The 18,479-nt window shown below is 37.9% G+C and overlaps 1 protein-coding gene across 4 annotated transcripts; it reads right to left on the bottom strand.

Moving 5' to 3' along the window:
* Positions 1–6,422: 6,422 nt before the first annotated feature.
* LOC118773979 (neuronal growth regulator 1-like) lies at positions 6,423–18,220 on the bottom strand. 4 transcript variants are annotated; one of them, XM_036523059.1, is made up of 10 exons: positions 18,107–18,220; positions 14,951–15,292; positions 14,464–14,772; positions 14,074–14,373; positions 11,571–11,681; positions 9,656–9,671; positions 8,881–8,915; positions 8,628–8,684; positions 8,451–8,530; positions 6,423–7,730 (listed from the first exon to the last, which is right to left on the bottom strand). In XM_036523059.1, exons 1-10 carry the CDS (start codon positions 18,186–18,188, stop codon positions 7,593–7,595), a joined length of 1,470 nt encoding a protein of 489 aa, XP_036378952.1. In that variant the 5' UTR covers positions 18,189–18,220; the 3' UTR covers positions 6,423–7,592. The 4 variants fall into 4 exon arrangements, with proteins under 4 accessions (XP_036378952.1, XP_036378951.1, XP_036378953.1 ...); XM_036523058.1 differs by having other exon boundaries at positions 14,074–14,772; XM_036523061.1 differs by having other exon boundaries at positions 7,655–7,730; positions 8,628–8,656; positions 14,074–14,772.
* Positions 18,221–18,479: the final 259 nt, after the last annotated feature.

The raw sequence follows: 18,479 nt of genomic DNA, 5'->3' as shown, positions 1-18,479 counted from the left end.
TCTGCCTACAACATTACGAGAAATGAGCTCAGTAACTTTGGGGCACTTTGGAAATGAAAGTTGCTTTGTTCTCGCCTGGTCTCGAAATACAACTTACACAATTAAATGGCACTATAAAATGCAGTGCGAAAAAAACAAGTTCGCTCACAGCTCTTATTTACGCCTGTATTAAAGTTGTGACATTTTAATCAACTTCTTGGAGCACCATACCTTGTTGTGGGAGAAGGAGGGGGTTAGGGAAACAATCCTATACAAGCCCTCATCAACAAAATGACTGTGTTTGTGCTTTCTTTCAAGTGATTAAAAGACCATTAAACAAGGCGAGTCATGGACAGGGGATCTCACTGAGGCATTTAGTGCAAATCAGAGGGAACATGCAACACTAAATTAAGACATGCTATGAGATAAAATAAATCCAATCTATAATAGTGCATGGACTCTGTGATATAGAATGAGTTAATAATTTAACAGTTGTGGAAGGTATTAACATTCCTCGGTCAGCCCACCCAAATTTCCTCTGTGCTGAAAAGCTGAAGACATTGGGCCTACAGAAATGATTTATGTCAACCTCATTTGATATGCAGCCAAAATGGATGATATTAGTTTATCTCATACATGAGATTGTTGAACCATCTATTCTTTGGTCTCATAAAATTAAGGCAAATGAAACTGTAATCATGTGGCAAAAACTCAAGATCGACACATTACTTGGGGATCCCCCCTCTGATTCCTTTTTTCAATTCTCATGGTGTAATAGTGACCTTGTCAACAAGAAAATCAAAATAAATATGACATGATTTCACAAATCATTATCTTGCATTTTGTTGTGTGGTCCATTTTATTGTGCCCTTCTAACACTCAAAACATTTCATCATGGCTGATATTATTAGTGGGCCTTTACATTTAGATTTGAAATATGTCAGAAACATGTTGACATTGTGACATTGAATTATGTCACAAGGATTTTAGAGGGTTTGCTATGGAGCTTACTGTGTAGCTGTACAGCCCAGGAAAAAAAAAAAAAACATTTCTGAAAACTGGCCCAATGTTCATGTCTGGTTGCAAGGCTACAGTGTTTCAGTTTGGATAAGATGGGTCTGAAGGATTATAACCAGGCCCTATCTCTGTTAGCTGTCACCTAATTTCATTAAATTATTGTCATTTCATTACACATAATTTCAGTTTACTTATTCAGTATACAGTACCTTTTTTCTATGGGGCCCCAAATGTAACAGACCTTTTTTCGTGGACAGAATGCCTTCTGTGCTACGAAACGCATACATTCATTACAAAACCATATAACACCGTAACGCCTTTTGTCCACGAAAAACACAAACGCGTTAGCATTGTGTCCACGAAATATTGTAGAGAGCACGTACTTCCGTGCACAGAAAACAAAAAGGGATAATACCTTTCATGCACTGAATTGACCGTTGTGCTTTTCATTTTGTGGACAAAAGGCGGAATGTACTTCGCACTATGTGGACAAAAGAAACATATTTTGTAGACAAAAGTAATTCTGTCCACGTAACAGATGTCCTAGGCCAGCATTCATGCTTTTGTGGCACGAAATGCAGAATGCGCTATACTATCATCATTCATGAACTTTCGTAGACCAGTGTTTTGCTTTCGTGGACGGAATGCCTTCCGTCAGTTACAGAAGACATTCCGTCCACGAAAGCAAAGGCTGCTGGAACTTTCATAGACATCAATGTTTTGCTTTCGCGGACAAAATGCCGCGAAAGTAATTCTGTCCACGTAACAGATGTCCCAGGCCAGCATTTATGCTTTTGGGGCACGAAATGCAGAATGCGCTATACATTCCGTTCCATCGAATGTTCATTTTGTCCACTTAACTATTTTGTTATATTACTGAAAGTATGATGTGCACGAAAGGGATTCACTATATACAATATATTTCGTGACTCCGCAGTTACAGAAGGCATTCCGTCCACAAAAGCAAAGGCTGCTTGAACTTTCGTATACATCAGTATTTCGTGGACACAATGCTAACGCGTTTGTGTTTTTCGTGGTTTCACGCGTTACAGTGTTACATGGTTTCGTAATGAATTTATCCGTTTTGTAGCACAGAAGGCATTCTGTCTGCGAAAGCAAAACATTGATGTCTATGAAAGTTCCAGCAGCCTTTGCTTTCGTGGACGGAATGTCTTCTGTAACTGACGGAAGGAAGCAAAACACTGGTCTACGAAAGTTCATGAATGATGATAGTATAGCGCATTCTGCATTTCGTGCCACAAAAGCATAAATGCTGGCCTAGGACATCTGTTACGTGGACAGAATTACTTTTGTCTACAAATATGTTTCTTTTGTCCACATAGTGCGAAGTGCATTCCGCCTTTTGTCCACAAAATGAAAAGCACAACGGTCAATTCAGTGCACGAAAGGAATTATCCGTTTTGTTTTCTGTGCACGTAAATACGTGCTCTCTTCAATATTTCGTGGACACAATGCTAACGCCTTTGTGTTTTTCGTGGACAAAAGGCGTTACGGTGTTATATGGTTTCGTAATGAATGTATGCGTTTCGTAGCACAGAAGGCATTCTGTCCACGAAAAAAAGGTCTGTTACATTTGGCGCCCCATATTTTTCAATCGTTTTCAGTGCATGGTAATGCCCATTCTTCAATATCCTTCCTATGGAATCTGCTATTGCTGTTGCAATTGTTGATGTTTTTTTTCTGCTCTCAAAACAAGCATTGATCTCCGACACCCTTTATCCTTGGCTCGCGTAGGGACTAGAAAATGCGATCAGTCCTCACCAACAGATATCATTCCCTATTTGAAATCTGTATCCAGTTGCAATCAAATGTTCCTCTTGATTAAATCCATTGTCGCTCATGGCAGAGCTTGCAATGTTTTGTTCCAAAGCAAGTCTGGAAGAACAAAGCCTACTGTATAGAGAGTCTCATGGAGTGGGTGTTGCAATGGGGGTGTGTGAGGACTCTAGACAGGAGTCTATTTGCAGTTGATGGATTAACATGAAGGACTGTCATTAAATCTATTTGCCAGTGTCAGCAAAAAATCTAAAATTACATCTGTCCACAACATGTGATTCATACTTTTTAAGCTTCTTAAGTCTTTGGAATGTGAAAGTGTTTTTTTTTTCAGTTGTGTCTTGCAACTTACATTGCTTAGTCCAGGTATCAGCAAACGTTTCCTTTAGTTTTAATCTATATGTTCTACTAATGTTCTACTTTTCATTCCTACACTGCCCTGTGGGGGACAAAGCAACATATTCATTCTCTTCAAGGGACATTTCAGAGAACATATTTTAGCTTATTAGCAATATCCTGGTTCCTTCCTTTGTCTGTGCTTTCCCCACGCTTAATTTGTTTGTTTGGCTGTTTGTCAACTGCAAACAGCCATCATTAAAAATGATGGTACAGCAAACTGAGATGTTAACAGCTTCTACACTTTAGCAATAAATACTATCATTCATCATTAATGAACCATCTTCCAATCAAAATAATCACAGTATCATTTTGTGATATTAATGGGCTAGTTATTTTTTTTCAATTCTGTCAATTTTATTTACCTAGTTATTGCAGTATTGTTGTATTAAAAAAAACAGTATTGTGTTTAGAAAATAACACATTTGTCACAAAATGATTGGAACACAGTAAGAGCAGACTAATTAAATACTTCTCGAAAGGGAAGATGTCAGAGGAGACAGAAGAATGTAGTAAGTGAGTCAGAACGCATTTTATGAGTTGATTCTCAGGTGGATAGTAGCATCATAGCACTAGAGGTGAAGGGCACCATCTTTGGCACACTGCTATTATAGGCAGTGCACATACAAAATCTGAACTATTACAATGCACAGGAGTTAATGTGTGTAAGCCATTTAAATGTACTATGTTTTGGGGAATGCTTATGTCAATTTAGTGTTATTTGAATATACTGTAAAGTAAAGTAAATTTTACAGCTACTGGAATTATATTGATCTGACTTGTGGTGTGTTTCCATCCATTTCATATGTGAACATGTTGGGATAAATATGCAGAGCAATTGAAATGTCACCAATTTCATTCACATGAACCTGACTCCTTTTTAGATGACTACCTACTACAGGGGACTGCCAGTAGGGGGAAATAAAGCCCAGTTAGACCATTTTGGTAGCATCTGGTGAATCTGAAAATTTTCATCAACCACTCAGAGCATTATATCCTGAAGCTTATGAGTGTGAAACAATGACTGAGGGCTAACATACTGTACCATTGTCCTGTTCACTCCTGCAGCTTCTCTACACACTTGCCTAATAGTGTGCCCATGGTCACTGACCTGTAGAACCTATAATGTTCCATCATCAGCATCTATCCTGACCTTTCACCCTTTTCAGTCATAAAACATTTTCCCTCCTCTGCAAAATGAAGATTAAATACATTCCCTAATATTCCGCTTTCTGTGTAGTCAGTGTGGCAGACATGCGACTGAAACAAACAGGCTTCCATTCCCCAAGAGAATTTCTTTATTGCTACAAAGAGATACATTTATCAGTCATACAACATTCCAACAGTGGTGGGAGCACAGAGACTCATTTACAATAATGATAGATGTATACACCTCCCATCACACATGAGCTTTTTCTATGTGACAGTTCAATGGCATGGCATCAATGTGTAAGAGCACTATTATGGAATAACTGTGCTTCAGATGTTGTTTCAATTGCTAAAGTAAATGTTTCATCCCAAGCATGTAAAGCATTTTTAATAGATCTTCCCTAAATGACTCCAGTTATTTCACTGTTCAGCTATAAAAATGCAATGTGCCGGACTATTTTAGTAGAATCACATGAATAAAGAATTATGATAATAAAAGAACACTGTGTCTCTCCAATCCATTAGGCCAAACATCAAAAGTGCAGTACATACTTCTCAAATTTTTCAGCCCTTTGCTATAGTCAAATGGCTGTTTCCCATCATGCTTTACTAAATTTGTATTAGGGTTGGACTTCCATTAAATTTCAGAAAAATATAACAGAAAAGCGTACTTTTTGCTCTTAAAAGGAGAGGTAAAAATAATTATTATGAAAATACATCATCAAAGTGTCATTAGAAGGCAATTCTAGTTCTCTTCATTTCTGACCTTGTTTTATCTATTCTCCTGCTTCCTTGCACCACATTCTTATTATACTCTAAACAACTAATTGAACAATGTGTACCTTAAGAATAAAACAGGTGTTTATTAAGTTGAAGTGAAATCACAATAATGCTATAAAATTTCTCACCATTGGGTCTCACATTCGATAAAGACTTGATATTGGACATAATAATGTCAATAACAATCAACAATATATGAGTTACATTGCCAAGCAGAACACAGTATTTCTTCCACATAGCTGAAAAACATGATAAAATGTTTTCTTGCTCTATGTCTCTTTTGTGGCACTCTCTGTTGCAAATGTTGCAGAACAGTATCTACATTTCAAAGCTGGACCTTGGATGTTTGGGTGTTTTCCTTAGTTTATGAGCTTTTGGCAAGATGTAAGGCACAGAAATTCCTTCTTGTCTTGGTGCTAAAGAGGTTGTCTTCTGTTCATTAGTGGGAGGATATGAGCAAGTGAGGTGTTTACCTGCTGTTTGCCAAGGCTGTTAAATGCAAAAAAAACTTTATTTCAAAAATGTTACCCACAGAACATGAGGGGTGGAATGACAACCAACAGCTGTCTCCCTCTGTTGATTCTGGAGTCACTGACTGGAGAATAACGAGTTTCCCAAACTACATCACTGTAAAGAGCTATCTGAGCCAAATTACCAGCTCATTTATTTTAAGTGTGATCATTAAAGGCTTTCTATAAAAACATTAACCTCTTTAACTCAAACCAGTATGTGTCAAGCAAGATCTCTGGCCCTTGAAGTATGTCTCTGCTTGTGAATGCTCCAATTTCTGTTTCTCGTGTGTTTAAATCTATAAGTGAGTCAAACACTGTTATTTTAACATCCTTTCAAGCAGACAGTGGAATATGTTAAGGAAATCTATTACATATGTACAAAAACAGAAAGCATTTGAAGTTTGCATATACCCCTGTTTATCATGTCATCCCCATAGTCTATTTCATACTGAAGATTATTGAAATGTAATTAATGATCAGTTTTATCTTGTCTGGGCAAAATCACATTTGACTATTTCTGGGGACCCAGGCAAATGTATTCCTCTCTGGGGAGACTGGAGAACCCAGCCTAGATTTTTGATGCTTTTGGTCATACTAACCTGTGTCCAATCATATCATTAAGTCAATAAGACAAAATTCAATTAACAGGATGGAATATGCTTTCATTTCATTTCATTTCATTTCAAGTGCTTTCATTGCTTAGAGACAATGCCACTAGAGGGTACTGTTTCCTGTATCAAGTAATTGAAGGGACAAATCTACAAGATTCTGATATTTTTTTTAACAGGGCAGCTAAGATTTGATTTTATATATTAATATAATGAGCTGAAGTTCTTGTTCATAGTTAATTTCCGTTATGCAGGAATGCTGAATTGAGTGCTGAAGTCCTCCTATACACCTGAATGCAGCCAATGGCTATTTTTACACTATAAGGTGCAAAGTGCTAGAGTAGAGTAGGAACTCACTGGAGGATAGGCTCCACTGATAGACTCCACATCATCCAAGTACCTTATAGGCATCTTATAGGAATCAAAGTATGCCTGCAAGCAGTGACACTGTAAGATTGTGTATGTAAATGTAATGTAAATGAATTTAATGTAATGACTTGGAAACCATTACTGACCTACCCACCCTTATCCTCAGCCAATTTGGTCCACTGTTGTAGGATCCTACACATTGTCACTGGGTTGTAGTTCTTTTTAATTATTTATTTGACTTTTGAAATAATAGGGTGCATATTATTTGGGTCAATTTATGTAATGGAAATATATGCATTGTAGCATACATCTACACAGCACTAGAGATAAAATCAACAAATGGCTGTCCAAAACGTGTACAGCCTACATTCAGCAGAGACTGAAAGCTTGGGCAAATAGCTTTTAGATGATCGAAAGCACAGCAAGAAAGTAAGAGGTTCCACATGCAGTTTCAGATGCACTGGGAACTCTCTATCTCTTGAAATCAACAAAAGAGTAACGGTAACTACAATGAATCCTTTGAAATCTATTTTTTATGAAATAATGAATAACCCACTTTATTTCATACATCCAGGGTATGATGAGATGAGCAAAAGTCATGAAAAACTTCAAATAGTCTTCCACATTGTGGAGGCCCAAGTGAACTCTCAGCAATTTATATGCTGTTTAAGCACCCAAAACCTTGAAATGACTATTGTACAAAAAGGACAGTTTTCTCGTATGTAGTGATAGTTTTTATCACTCAGCAATCCAAAAAGGGATATCTTTTCCTGGTGTTACTGGGAGAGGTCTTTTCCTTTTAACTGCTCACTTCCTGCCCTTATACACTTAGATGAGATGAGATGGAGCAAAGCAAGGTTAGCCAATGACAGGAGTACAGACAGGGAGTCAGGAAGATGTAGTTCATATGTTGAGGCTCCTCTGGTCCCATTGGTCTGTGGTGACAGCAATACAAGGAAAGGGCTTCATAAGTAACCGGCAGGCCTCAGTGCATTTGTTCCTGCACCATGTCCAGGTCACAGCCACTTCGCAATGACTTCTGCTGGCTGTTCCTCCTGGCAGAGCTTCTTGTGTTTACTTGATCATAAATGACTGTGCTGTCACACGAAGAGTCATCAACTGCCTGCATGGATTAAAAAAAGAGCAGGGAGCTCAGTCACTGAATCTGCCTTTTGAGTGTCTCCATGATTACTGGTACTCCCTTTGCATTTGTTAATCATGATGTGACACCTCATTAGCTCTTCAAATCATCTTAGACAGTCCAGGTTTTGACTTTCTAATTTTCAGCTGCTTTTCCTTCATTGACCTTGAAGCTATCATGTTTTTCATCTGTAGAGAAAATCTTGCTGCTCTCATATCGCCTGGCATTTAGTCAAAATATTTTATATGCTTGGTGCTTTGGTAAATAGTGCAAGGTAATATACAGGATTCAAATTTGAATAGATTTTTATGGTACATAATGTGTCATCACACTCCCTTGTGTAGCATGTTAGGTGTAGTGAATGAGCCAACATTGATTCTCATTAGTTTAAGTTTTTAAACAGTGTTAGTACAGATATGACTCTGGTTTTTTTTGATCACTCCATGCATCAGTTCCTATACCAGCTGTTCTTAAAAGCAGAGGGCACTGTACTTAGTTTCTACAGCAGTAAATATTGCCATTGCTGTCAAGCTTAAACTGTTTTCATTTTGTTAAAGATCATTTCAGATACAGACTTTTCACCAAAGTGTACCATGAGTGTTTTTTTTCTTTTTTTTTTTCAAAATACAATGCAATCATTGAAACCATGACCTCATTCCCCAACCTCATTGACAAAATAAAATAAAAAAAAAAAAAAATTACCATCACATTCTTCTTCCTAGATGCAAAAGGGAACATGATTTCTGCATAGACGAGCTGTGATGTGTCAACATTCTGGGGAGCTAAAAAGAGAAGTAGACATTTTATACACCTGCTCCTACGGATGTGCATACAGTATAAAGCTCCATGGCTGTTTTTTTTCTTTGCAGACAGACTGACCTGGATTCTGTTGCTTTGACCTTTTAGTGCTGATGTTTAGAACAGAATAGATTTCATCTGGTGTTAAAAGAGGAAACATATTAAGATGCATGCTGTAGCATACTAAATACTGACATGCTAGAATATTTTATGTACATAATAAAAATATTGTAAAACATAGCCTATAAATACGTGCTTCAATCACATATAGGGAAGTGGTAAAATGGATGTAAATGTCATACTAGATATGTAGAAGCAGACATTTTACTGATACCTGGAGATGCAGCCAGTCCCTCATGAGAAAATGTGCTGAGGAAAAGAAAAAGACTTGCACTGAAAGATATAATGTACAGATAAACACTGAAACTACCTGCTTCTGGCTCAGTAACAGATCACATTCGTGCACTGCGGTCAGCAGTCAGTGCTGCACTAGCTCAGCAACACCCTCTTATACTGTACCAAAACTAATATGCACGCCCTCACAAACACAATCAAACATGCACGCAAACTGTAAAACAGGTGTTGATCATGACACAAGTAGTGTGCAAAGTGGTACATTAGTCAAATTGCATCTGACGTTTGGCCAAAACAGTGATGTGATGATATTCTAATCTCTGAATTCAATCTCCACCCTTATTATTTGTGTTAACCTCTTTGTTTTTGAAGTGTACTTTACATGTACTCTGCCAGTAACCAGGGCAAATCTCACATGATGGTGGTAAGGTTGGCAGTGCTTTTGATGTGCGTGCTGTAATTCACACTTTCAAGGGCTTCATACCCACACAGACTTCCCACTGAACACCATGAAATATATACACTTTCAGAACATCGGCTGACATGAAGGGTTAGCAGACGCTCCTGCACCGGCACACAAAAATGTCACAGCAGAATGATATCACAGAACAGGTCTCTGTACTGCATATATTTATAACTTTGATGAAGATGAATGCATGCCATGGTCATTCACATCACAGAGGAAATGTACAGCGATAAGTAACAGCATGTGTATGCAACTTCACATCAAGAAAGAATCAAGCATCCAAGCTCACCTGTGTTGACTGACACCTGTGAAACATACAAAAGAGAGTTGTTGAGATGCAGCAGAGAGATGTAGAGATGTAACCTATTTAATGCATTTAGTACATTCTCAGATGCTACAGCCGGTGAATATACATAGAAAGACCCAAACTACTTACTTGCTCTCTCCACCTTGTAGACAGTGAGTATTGTGAGTGATATTACAGACCCTTTGAAATGTTCACAAACAACTGGGACACCATGGCTATGCATGCACACAGTCAGTGTAAGAATGTGAATTCACTTAAAACTTGAGTTGGTTCAACATGCATAACACTTATATGGATGAAATGAGATGATGCAAAGTGAAAACCAACACTAGTGCAATTGTGCCATGCTCATTAAAAAAAAAAAATCTCAGAAAGGGACATAACAGGGTCTGAAAAATGATAATCAAATCAAGATTGTTGTAATAAAAAAATTGCCATGTAATAATCCAAAAATGTTCAGAAATGTTTCTCCACTAGGTCTGCAGGCCCAGCAAGCTGCACATATCACAAACAGTGATGTGACCTATTGCTCATTCCATTGACAAAAGAAGACGGTAGGTACGCACAGAGGGAGTAGCATTTGAAATTTTAATTTTTGGACACACTACGGCATAACCAGACAACGCCATTATCTATTTCGGTGTACAAAACCACTCACCAATAAACCAAGATCAGTCTATAAATCTTTAATATTATTTTTTTGATGTTCAAAGAACTAAAAAAATAGACTTCTTAATCCATGTGAGTGCATTGGAACCTTTCTTCTTTTATTAATATATACTGTATATAATAACGAATATATATCAGAGTTTCCGCTATGGTTTTTTCTTGCCGGTCCGGTGTCCGGAAAGAATTTATTTTACCGACAAATCTGAAACTTAGCGGTCACGTGTCAACAACAGTCTATGGTACAAACGCAAATATAATGTACACCGAGGTTGATGAAAGAATGACAACGACCTCAAATCAGTTTCACTATTTAATGAACAGTAACGATTGAGCAAAACCTCAATAAATGTAAGCTATTACGAAACAACTGTAACCTACAAAGCCCGTTTCCGCCACTTAAAAGAAAAAAAAAAACAGATCACCACTCTTAATTTAGAGATATCATCTCGTTATTTACAGATAGTATCTCATTATTTGGAGAATAATATGTCGTTATTTTGAGATAGCATGTCTTTGCAGGTTGCAATGCGCATAAGCCGCGTCACTCTTTCCTACACCAGACGACATCGCAGCGTCGTCTTAATTCGATTCTGCGGAGAGAAGCCCCTCTCTGTTGGCACGTTTGACACGGTCAGATCACAGGCTATTTTAGCCAGTGTAGCCCAGTCGGGATACAGCTCGCTGAACCCATAAATAAGCACGTTTCGCTGTCAAAACACAAATGTCCTGTTCAGGGGCGTTTCTAGCCATTGAAAAGATCCGGGGCTAAGTCAAGTTTGCCTGGGGCTTGTCTTTTTTTTTTTTTTTTTTTTGAAGGGAGATCTATAATAAATCTATCTATTTATTTTTTATTATTTTATATTTTATATTTATTATTATTATAACATAAATATTTATATTATATTATATATATTAATAAATAAATATTATCACACACAAATAAATATTATCACATATTCATGTGTGTGTGTGTACGAAAAAGAGGTAGAGAGCTAAAGAGAATCGAGAGAAAAAACCATAAGACATTGACATCCAAAAGTAAAAAAAATGGTTGATACAAAACCCCTGCTGGTAGCAACACCAGCGTACTTTGATTTCTCATTTACTGTACAACGCTTAACCTAGAAATCTGAATCATCTGAATGATGTGAATCATCACTAATCAGTTCCAATAAACTGAAAAAGCTAGCGATGCACTACTGTGAGCCTTAAAACGGGTTGGCTGTACCTGTGAGGGCTTCGGCACTGCTTCTGTTCTTACTCTTTTTGAGAACACAGCCAATGGTTACGAGAACCGAGAGGATCGAAACAACAGCCAGGCCACAAAGTGCAATCAACCCTGGAGAAACAGCAAAACAGATATTTATTGAAAATTATACTGCGTGGCCCAAAAAAAAAATCACCGTTTGGATTTAAACGATCTGGGGTTGATTCAATTGGTGAGGTCCAGGCTCAGCAACATTTTGTGGCAATAACGTAAGGTCGGCTGAGTACCTGAATGTACTGAATGACCAGGTTATCCCATAAATGGTTTTTTTTCTTCCCTGATGGCATGGGCCAGGATTCATCGGCTCAAGTTGTGAAAGAGTGGTTCAGGGAGCATGAGGAATCATTTTCGCACATGAATTGGCCACCACAGAGTCCTGACCTTAACTCCATTGAAAGTCTTTGGGATGTGCTGGAGAAGACTTTACGGAGTGGTTCGACTCTCCCATCGTCAATACAAGATCTCGGCCAAAATTTAATGCAATTCTGGAAATAAATGTTGTGACGTTGCATAAGGTTGTCGAAACAATGCCATGGCGAATGTGAGCGATAATCAAAGCTAAAGGCGGTCCAACAAAATATTAGAGTATGCGGCTTTTTTTTTTTTTTTTTGGCCAGGCAGTGTATTTAGTTCTGACATTTTATTCATGTCCTCCTTAATTCATTACAGTGATGACCATGGTAGTAAGCCAGTTTATGGTAGATAGAACAGAATCCAATAAAAACATAAAACTACTTATCAAGGATACAAACATACATGGTAACCAACCACTTCTTGCACCCTATTTACTAAAACCCTTATGTCTACTGAGACATATTAAGTGTACCCTGAATTAAGTCATGCATTGGCCTATGTAAACATTCAGCAGTGGCTAGTTGTCAATAACACGGTCTCGTCCCACAGCAGCTGCCTTTATTCAAACCATTATCTCTCTGCATCTCCATATCATTTCTGGTAACATAACAACATCAAAGGCTATCATGTTTTATATCTTACATTCACAACTGGGCCAGAGATTGAATACAGCCAGATAGAGCCAGATGGAGACACATAGATGGAGACACATCCTGCTAAAATCAATATATCCAGACTGAACTCGTTTAATAAACAACAGATACCAACTGGACAATGTAAGAAGGTTTCATTTGACACATCAAGCCAGGCATATGCAAATATCTACTTCAGTGAGCACGATGGGGAAAAGGCATTTGAGTGCATAGAATAGCAACATTTATTCAATATACAACATAAAGGAAATAACACTGGTTTTGTAAAATGGAAAGCGTTACTTGTATCAGTATACACGCACATCAACTCCATTTAAACCACATGGAACAAAACGAGATTGACCTCTATCCCTTTACATATATAGACATAGCAGTGGGCAAAAAACTACAGCTGTACATTTCCAAATCTGTAACGGGTACCCCTATTGCAACATCAGAACTGATGTGATCGGCATCATCTCTCAGTCTGTCTGGAATAATCAAACAGAAACAATAAATTCTAAAGCAATCAATTGGTCTGAAGAAAAAAATACGAACATAGACTTTAATTGCCACGTTAATTATAATACCTAAAGTCCCTTTGCTGAAACACTTTGAGGATAATTACACGCTCAAAAAGAATTCCTAAATTTCTGATGATGAGTTAAAATGGGCAATGCTGTGCAAGACAATTGTGCAAGACAAACATTCCACTCAACCAGCGATGAGCTATTGCAATTCAAATTACTCAGGAATATGCTGTTTACAACATTTTGGTTCAATTAAAAAGGTTTACACAAAAAAAGGGCCACACAAAGGTGGAATCTGCTGAGCATATGGATATGTTTTGGAGTGACATGGAAGGAAGGATTTCTGGAATGCTGAGGAAGTTTTAGAACATTTAAATTCCAAACGCATTTATATGTACTCTGCAGGCCCGGCGCTAATATGGACAACTGATTGAAAATATGGGCAAATGACTGACAATAATTGCATAATTGGTGGTAACAATATGTAATAATCATCCAAATTATCTGATTGGTGGTATTGTATTTAAACTTACAATGCAGTTCTTGGGAGAGGGCCTGTTTAGCAAAACATTAGCTATTAAATGTACATAGTTAAAGTATGTGCAGGAATACTTTGTATTCTTTCCTAAAGTATTCACATTGCTACAAAAATCTAATGGACACTTTTGCCTCATGTCTTTCATAACATGGGAAAAAATGTCTTTCTGCCTAGATGACAGAATGGCGGAAGACTATAACAGAGAATTCACTACAAAACAGGGGACTATTTAACTGGCAAGTTGAGGCAACATCCAGTAAGATACAGTTTCAACATAATATTGATAGTCATAGCATAGCAGTAATGCTTTGTTCATACACTGCTAGTTTTCTTTTATGTACTAGTATCATTGAGAAGCAAGCAGAGATCCATCCAGGATGAACTGCTATGTTAAATACCATCTCACTCACCAGGATTTCCCAGGGATGCCTCGCTCTGGAACACCACCAGAGTGATGCTGGTGTTCCTCTCCCCATATTGGTTCTTTGCCACACACCAGTATACCCCATGGTGTTCTTTCTGCACTGCGGTGAGCTGGAGAGTCTCTCTGCTGTTCCACACACTTCTGCTCCCTGTCAGCCAGTGTATCTCAGGACTGGGGTTCCCATCAGCAGAGCAGATCACGTCCAGTGGGGACCCCACCTCTAGAAGCAACGTGGCATTAATCACAAGCCGCGAGTGAGAAGTCACATTAACAGTGCTGGGTGCATCTGGAAGGAGAAGGGAAAGGAGGAAGATGGTTAGCATCCGCCATTCATGCCATCGCATCGAAACTGGAGCGTCACCCACTCGAGACTCACAATTTACGCCGAGAATGATGCTGGTGGCTCTCTCCCATCCCACGGCTGGGTGAGAGACCTTGCAGCAGCATTCTGCCATGTTGTCCGCCACTGTGGCTTTGAACCTGTACTGACTGCGCAGAGAGAACGTGCCATTGTGGCTCCTGCTGATGTGATTGCTGATGCTGCTGTGTGACACTTGCTGACCTCTGTGGAACCAGAGCACCGACAGGTCCTGAGGGTAGAACCCAGACACACTGCAGACCAGTATCGCCTCCTCTCCTGACACTAGTGGCAGGGGCACTTGGATTGATATGGAGGTGGCCTTGTCTATGGCAGGACAATACACAGTTAGTGCTAACAAATTAGCATCACTGGTAACACTGTGTCCATTTATGGCTGTGAATAGAGCATGAGTAATAATAAACAAATAATGGAACCTTTGTGGTTGCAGTATGGTAGTGTTAGCTTTCTATTCAGTAAAAATGGCTTCTAGTCAAATACTTACAGTAAAGAGAAATGATTGTCCCATTGCCTGTCACCTGAATGGTGCCTTGTGGCCTTGGAATCCATACATCACAGTAGTAAACAGTCTCATTCTCAGGACGGAGGAAGGTAATGGTGGACGACAGTTCACAAGCAAAAAGATTTGCTTTTGAGATGAGTGGCTTGCATGATACATTCTCAGCCTCGTCCATTCCCGGCCCATTGGCTTTTGTGTAGAATTTCCCCATTCTCGTGTCTTGTGGGCTTCCAGTGTAGTTGAAGAAACAGTTTAAGGTGACCGAGTCTCCAATCGCAGCTGTAAGGCGTGCCGGCTGGTATGCTTTCAACTCAGTGTTCGATTCACCTGTAATTATCCATTTTATTATGTAATATGAAAGTATCATCACGGCATTTTATTAGGACTATATTAGTAGTATCTTAAAAGTACCATTAGCAGATCAATATTTAATGCTGTCATACTGTGGCAGGTTCTGAAAAGGAACCAAAAAGTTATCAAATGTATTTTAGCATTTCAATGAGATGTGTGATGTTAAAGAGGACGCAAAATTCAGTCAAGACGTGATACTTGTCTCCTTTATGGTTTTATGTTTGCTTGTAATGTCAAAAGATGGTTAACAACTGCTTGTATTAATGATTAGCAGGAATTACACAGATATACAACACAGCGTGAAGTCCTCAAATATGTACATTTATTAGCAGTAACAGTTTTATTAAATACAAGCTAATGTTGTAATATTGTATAACAAATAATCTTGGTAATCTGCAAAAATAGCCAGAGTATATATAAATATAATTCAATTAATTAATTAAAGCATCAAAAGATGATATAAATGATTGTAAATATGAAATAAATTGTTGTACAGTTATGATATAAATGCATGCATAATGTTTAACAACAGAACAATATGGTAACTCCTTTTGCCTAGAATGTACACTTAAAAAACAAATTTTACAATTTCACCAAGCCCCTGCAACACCCTGTCATATGTTCTGGTTTTGTAAATCCTCATCCACTTTTGAGGTCCTCCAGTTTTGACATTGCTTTCACAACTGCACAAAATCTACTCCACCAAAGCCTTCCATTGCAATTTTGATGTATTTTGAGAGGACATTACCATCGCAAATTATACCTCTGAAACAATATCACTTATGTCATCACTAGCATGGTGAGTAATTCTATTCAATTGGAAGTCTGCTGTCCCGCCCACCTACTCACGATGGGTCAAAAGAAATACTGACATTCCATTAATTTTTAAGAATATGGTAGGACTTACAAGCTGCCTGAAATGAATTCAGTACAGTCTGGCAGCCTTTTATCTTTTATGTGAACACACGTTGCAAGCCTATCTAGTCTTGTTTAAACATATGCCATTCTTTATTTTATTTTAGGCATTCTTTTCTTTTATTTCTCTTTCCTTTCTTTTTCACTCCCAAGTTCTTTTGTGTCCATGTTTAATCTATGTATTTATTTGTTTATTTAATATTTGACATATCTACCTAAATGTAAATATTTAAGAATGTTTGAAACACAATCTTATCAGATGAAATTGAAGTGTTTAAGCTGTATTATTAACTATATTTTTAACATTACAACACTGCATATATAGGCCATCTTAGCACACATTAATGCATCCCATAAAATGCACCTACACAGCTAGTTTTACAATGTATCTGTTGTACGTATTAGTACATATTCATGCAATTTGATCCAATAATTACAACATTCAAAGAGACTACCATTCATGTGAAAAAAATTGCCAGTATAATGGATTTTTTAAATGTTTCCAGTGATGCCACATAGTGTCTTCACAAAATGCTCCGGCAGGCTTATATCCCTTCATAAGCAGTTCATTATATAGTGTCATCTGAATTTATTCTTTCTGAAACACCTCATTAGTGTGGTACAGTGAGGCCACCCTTGAAGTCAGGAGCTAATAGATTATTTCATCTTCTGTGTAAAGGCAAAAGAGTAGCTTGCTTATATAGCATTTCTAAAAGCCATCAGCTATGGACCACATCTATCATGTAAAACAGCCCAGGTTAAAAAAAAAAAAACTAGATCTGGGGCACTGATAACTTTGTAACCAAGCTCATCTCTGCTGCTATTTGCTGATATTTGCATTTTTTTCACACCGCTGTGTTTTATTTTTGCAGTGACAAAAGTTGACAGTTTACAGAATGAATAACTATCTAGACCTCAGGTATTTCAGCACTGTGTTTCCTTTTATTCAAATAGTGTATCTAAGATATAAAAGTATTTTAATAGATAGTAAACCTGAATATTTCCTTACAGCAGATTGACCTATTGGCTATGCTTCTGCAACATTTTGATCTGGGTGTTTTATCTGTTTTCAAAATTAATGTTTCACTAGATTTGATCTCTTCAAATATGCAACAGTAGAGAAATATTTTTATAATTCACTTGTTATAGGCATGTAGAAGATGCTGTTCTGAGACATTTATAGCATTACTCACAAAAGGGTTATAATCTCTTTAATCTATTTTACTACTGACTTAATTATTGTTAATACAACTCTCTTGTTTGTTTGTTTTTTGATAGCGGGTAATTCCAGACTGATTACAAAAAGGGATTTATATTGAACAGCTTGAGCTTGTGTATAAATATGTTTTAGTCATTTATAATTGAATTTTTCAGTTTCTGAAAGTTATGATCTGTATAACAGAAATAAACAGAATATTGTAACTTAACATCACATCAGTACAGCCCATGGCAATTGTTCATCGTGAGTTTAAAGATCATGTACAGCTTATGAAAACATCAGCCACTAATACAAAAAAGAGAAATATGTCTCGAGAAGTACATAACTCCTCTGATTTATGATACTTAATATATACATAAATCACGTTGTATTACACCTGTTTTTAATGCTGAACTACCTCAACCTTTTATGCATCTACGTGCTCTTCTGAAATAAAAAGTTCACAATACGTGTAGGATAAGTCTGAGCGAAACCACAGAGGAGGTGAAGAAAAAGAAATAGTTACCGGAGAATCATGAGACATAAACCACCCAGTTAGATTTAGAGTGATGGGTACATAGATCAAAAGCTCAAAAGTCACTGCTTGACTATGATTCAACAGCATGCTTTGAGTTGGTGAGCAAACTTGGCAGGAGACGGGTAAAATCAGCACTCACCAGTCGTGCTGGATTGTGCCAGTGGGAAGGCACAGCATCCCATCCCGACAAAGAGGAGGGCGATCCAGTTCTTCTCACTCATGGTGTCTGCACAAAAGCCAGGTCTGTCTCATGTTGCTCTGACTTGAGGTGCCTCTCAGGCTTAGAGATGAGTTGCTAGCCATACACGTGACGCTTGTGAAAAAGGAAGTGGGGTGTGTGCCATCGGATAGGCATTCAGGTCTCTGGTTCAGGGAAACCTAACCGCTAATTACGTTCTCGGTCTCTTCAAGCACTGCTTTTACTCTTCCTTTGCTCTATCCCTTCGTGGTAAACAAGAAGAGTGTGTTTATATATCTAGGCTCACAGTGTGAATGCGGCAGGTAAAGTCGGG

This window comes from Megalops cyprinoides, chromosome 3, assembly GCF_013368585.1.
Source record: "Megalops cyprinoides isolate fMegCyp1 chromosome 3, fMegCyp1.pri, whole genome shotgun sequence".
Taxonomy (NCBI): domain Eukaryota; kingdom Metazoa; phylum Chordata; class Actinopteri; order Elopiformes; family Megalopidae; genus Megalops; species Megalops cyprinoides.
The sequence above is the reverse complement of the archived record's forward strand: the minus strand, read 5'-3'. Positions and strand labels throughout refer to the sequence as shown.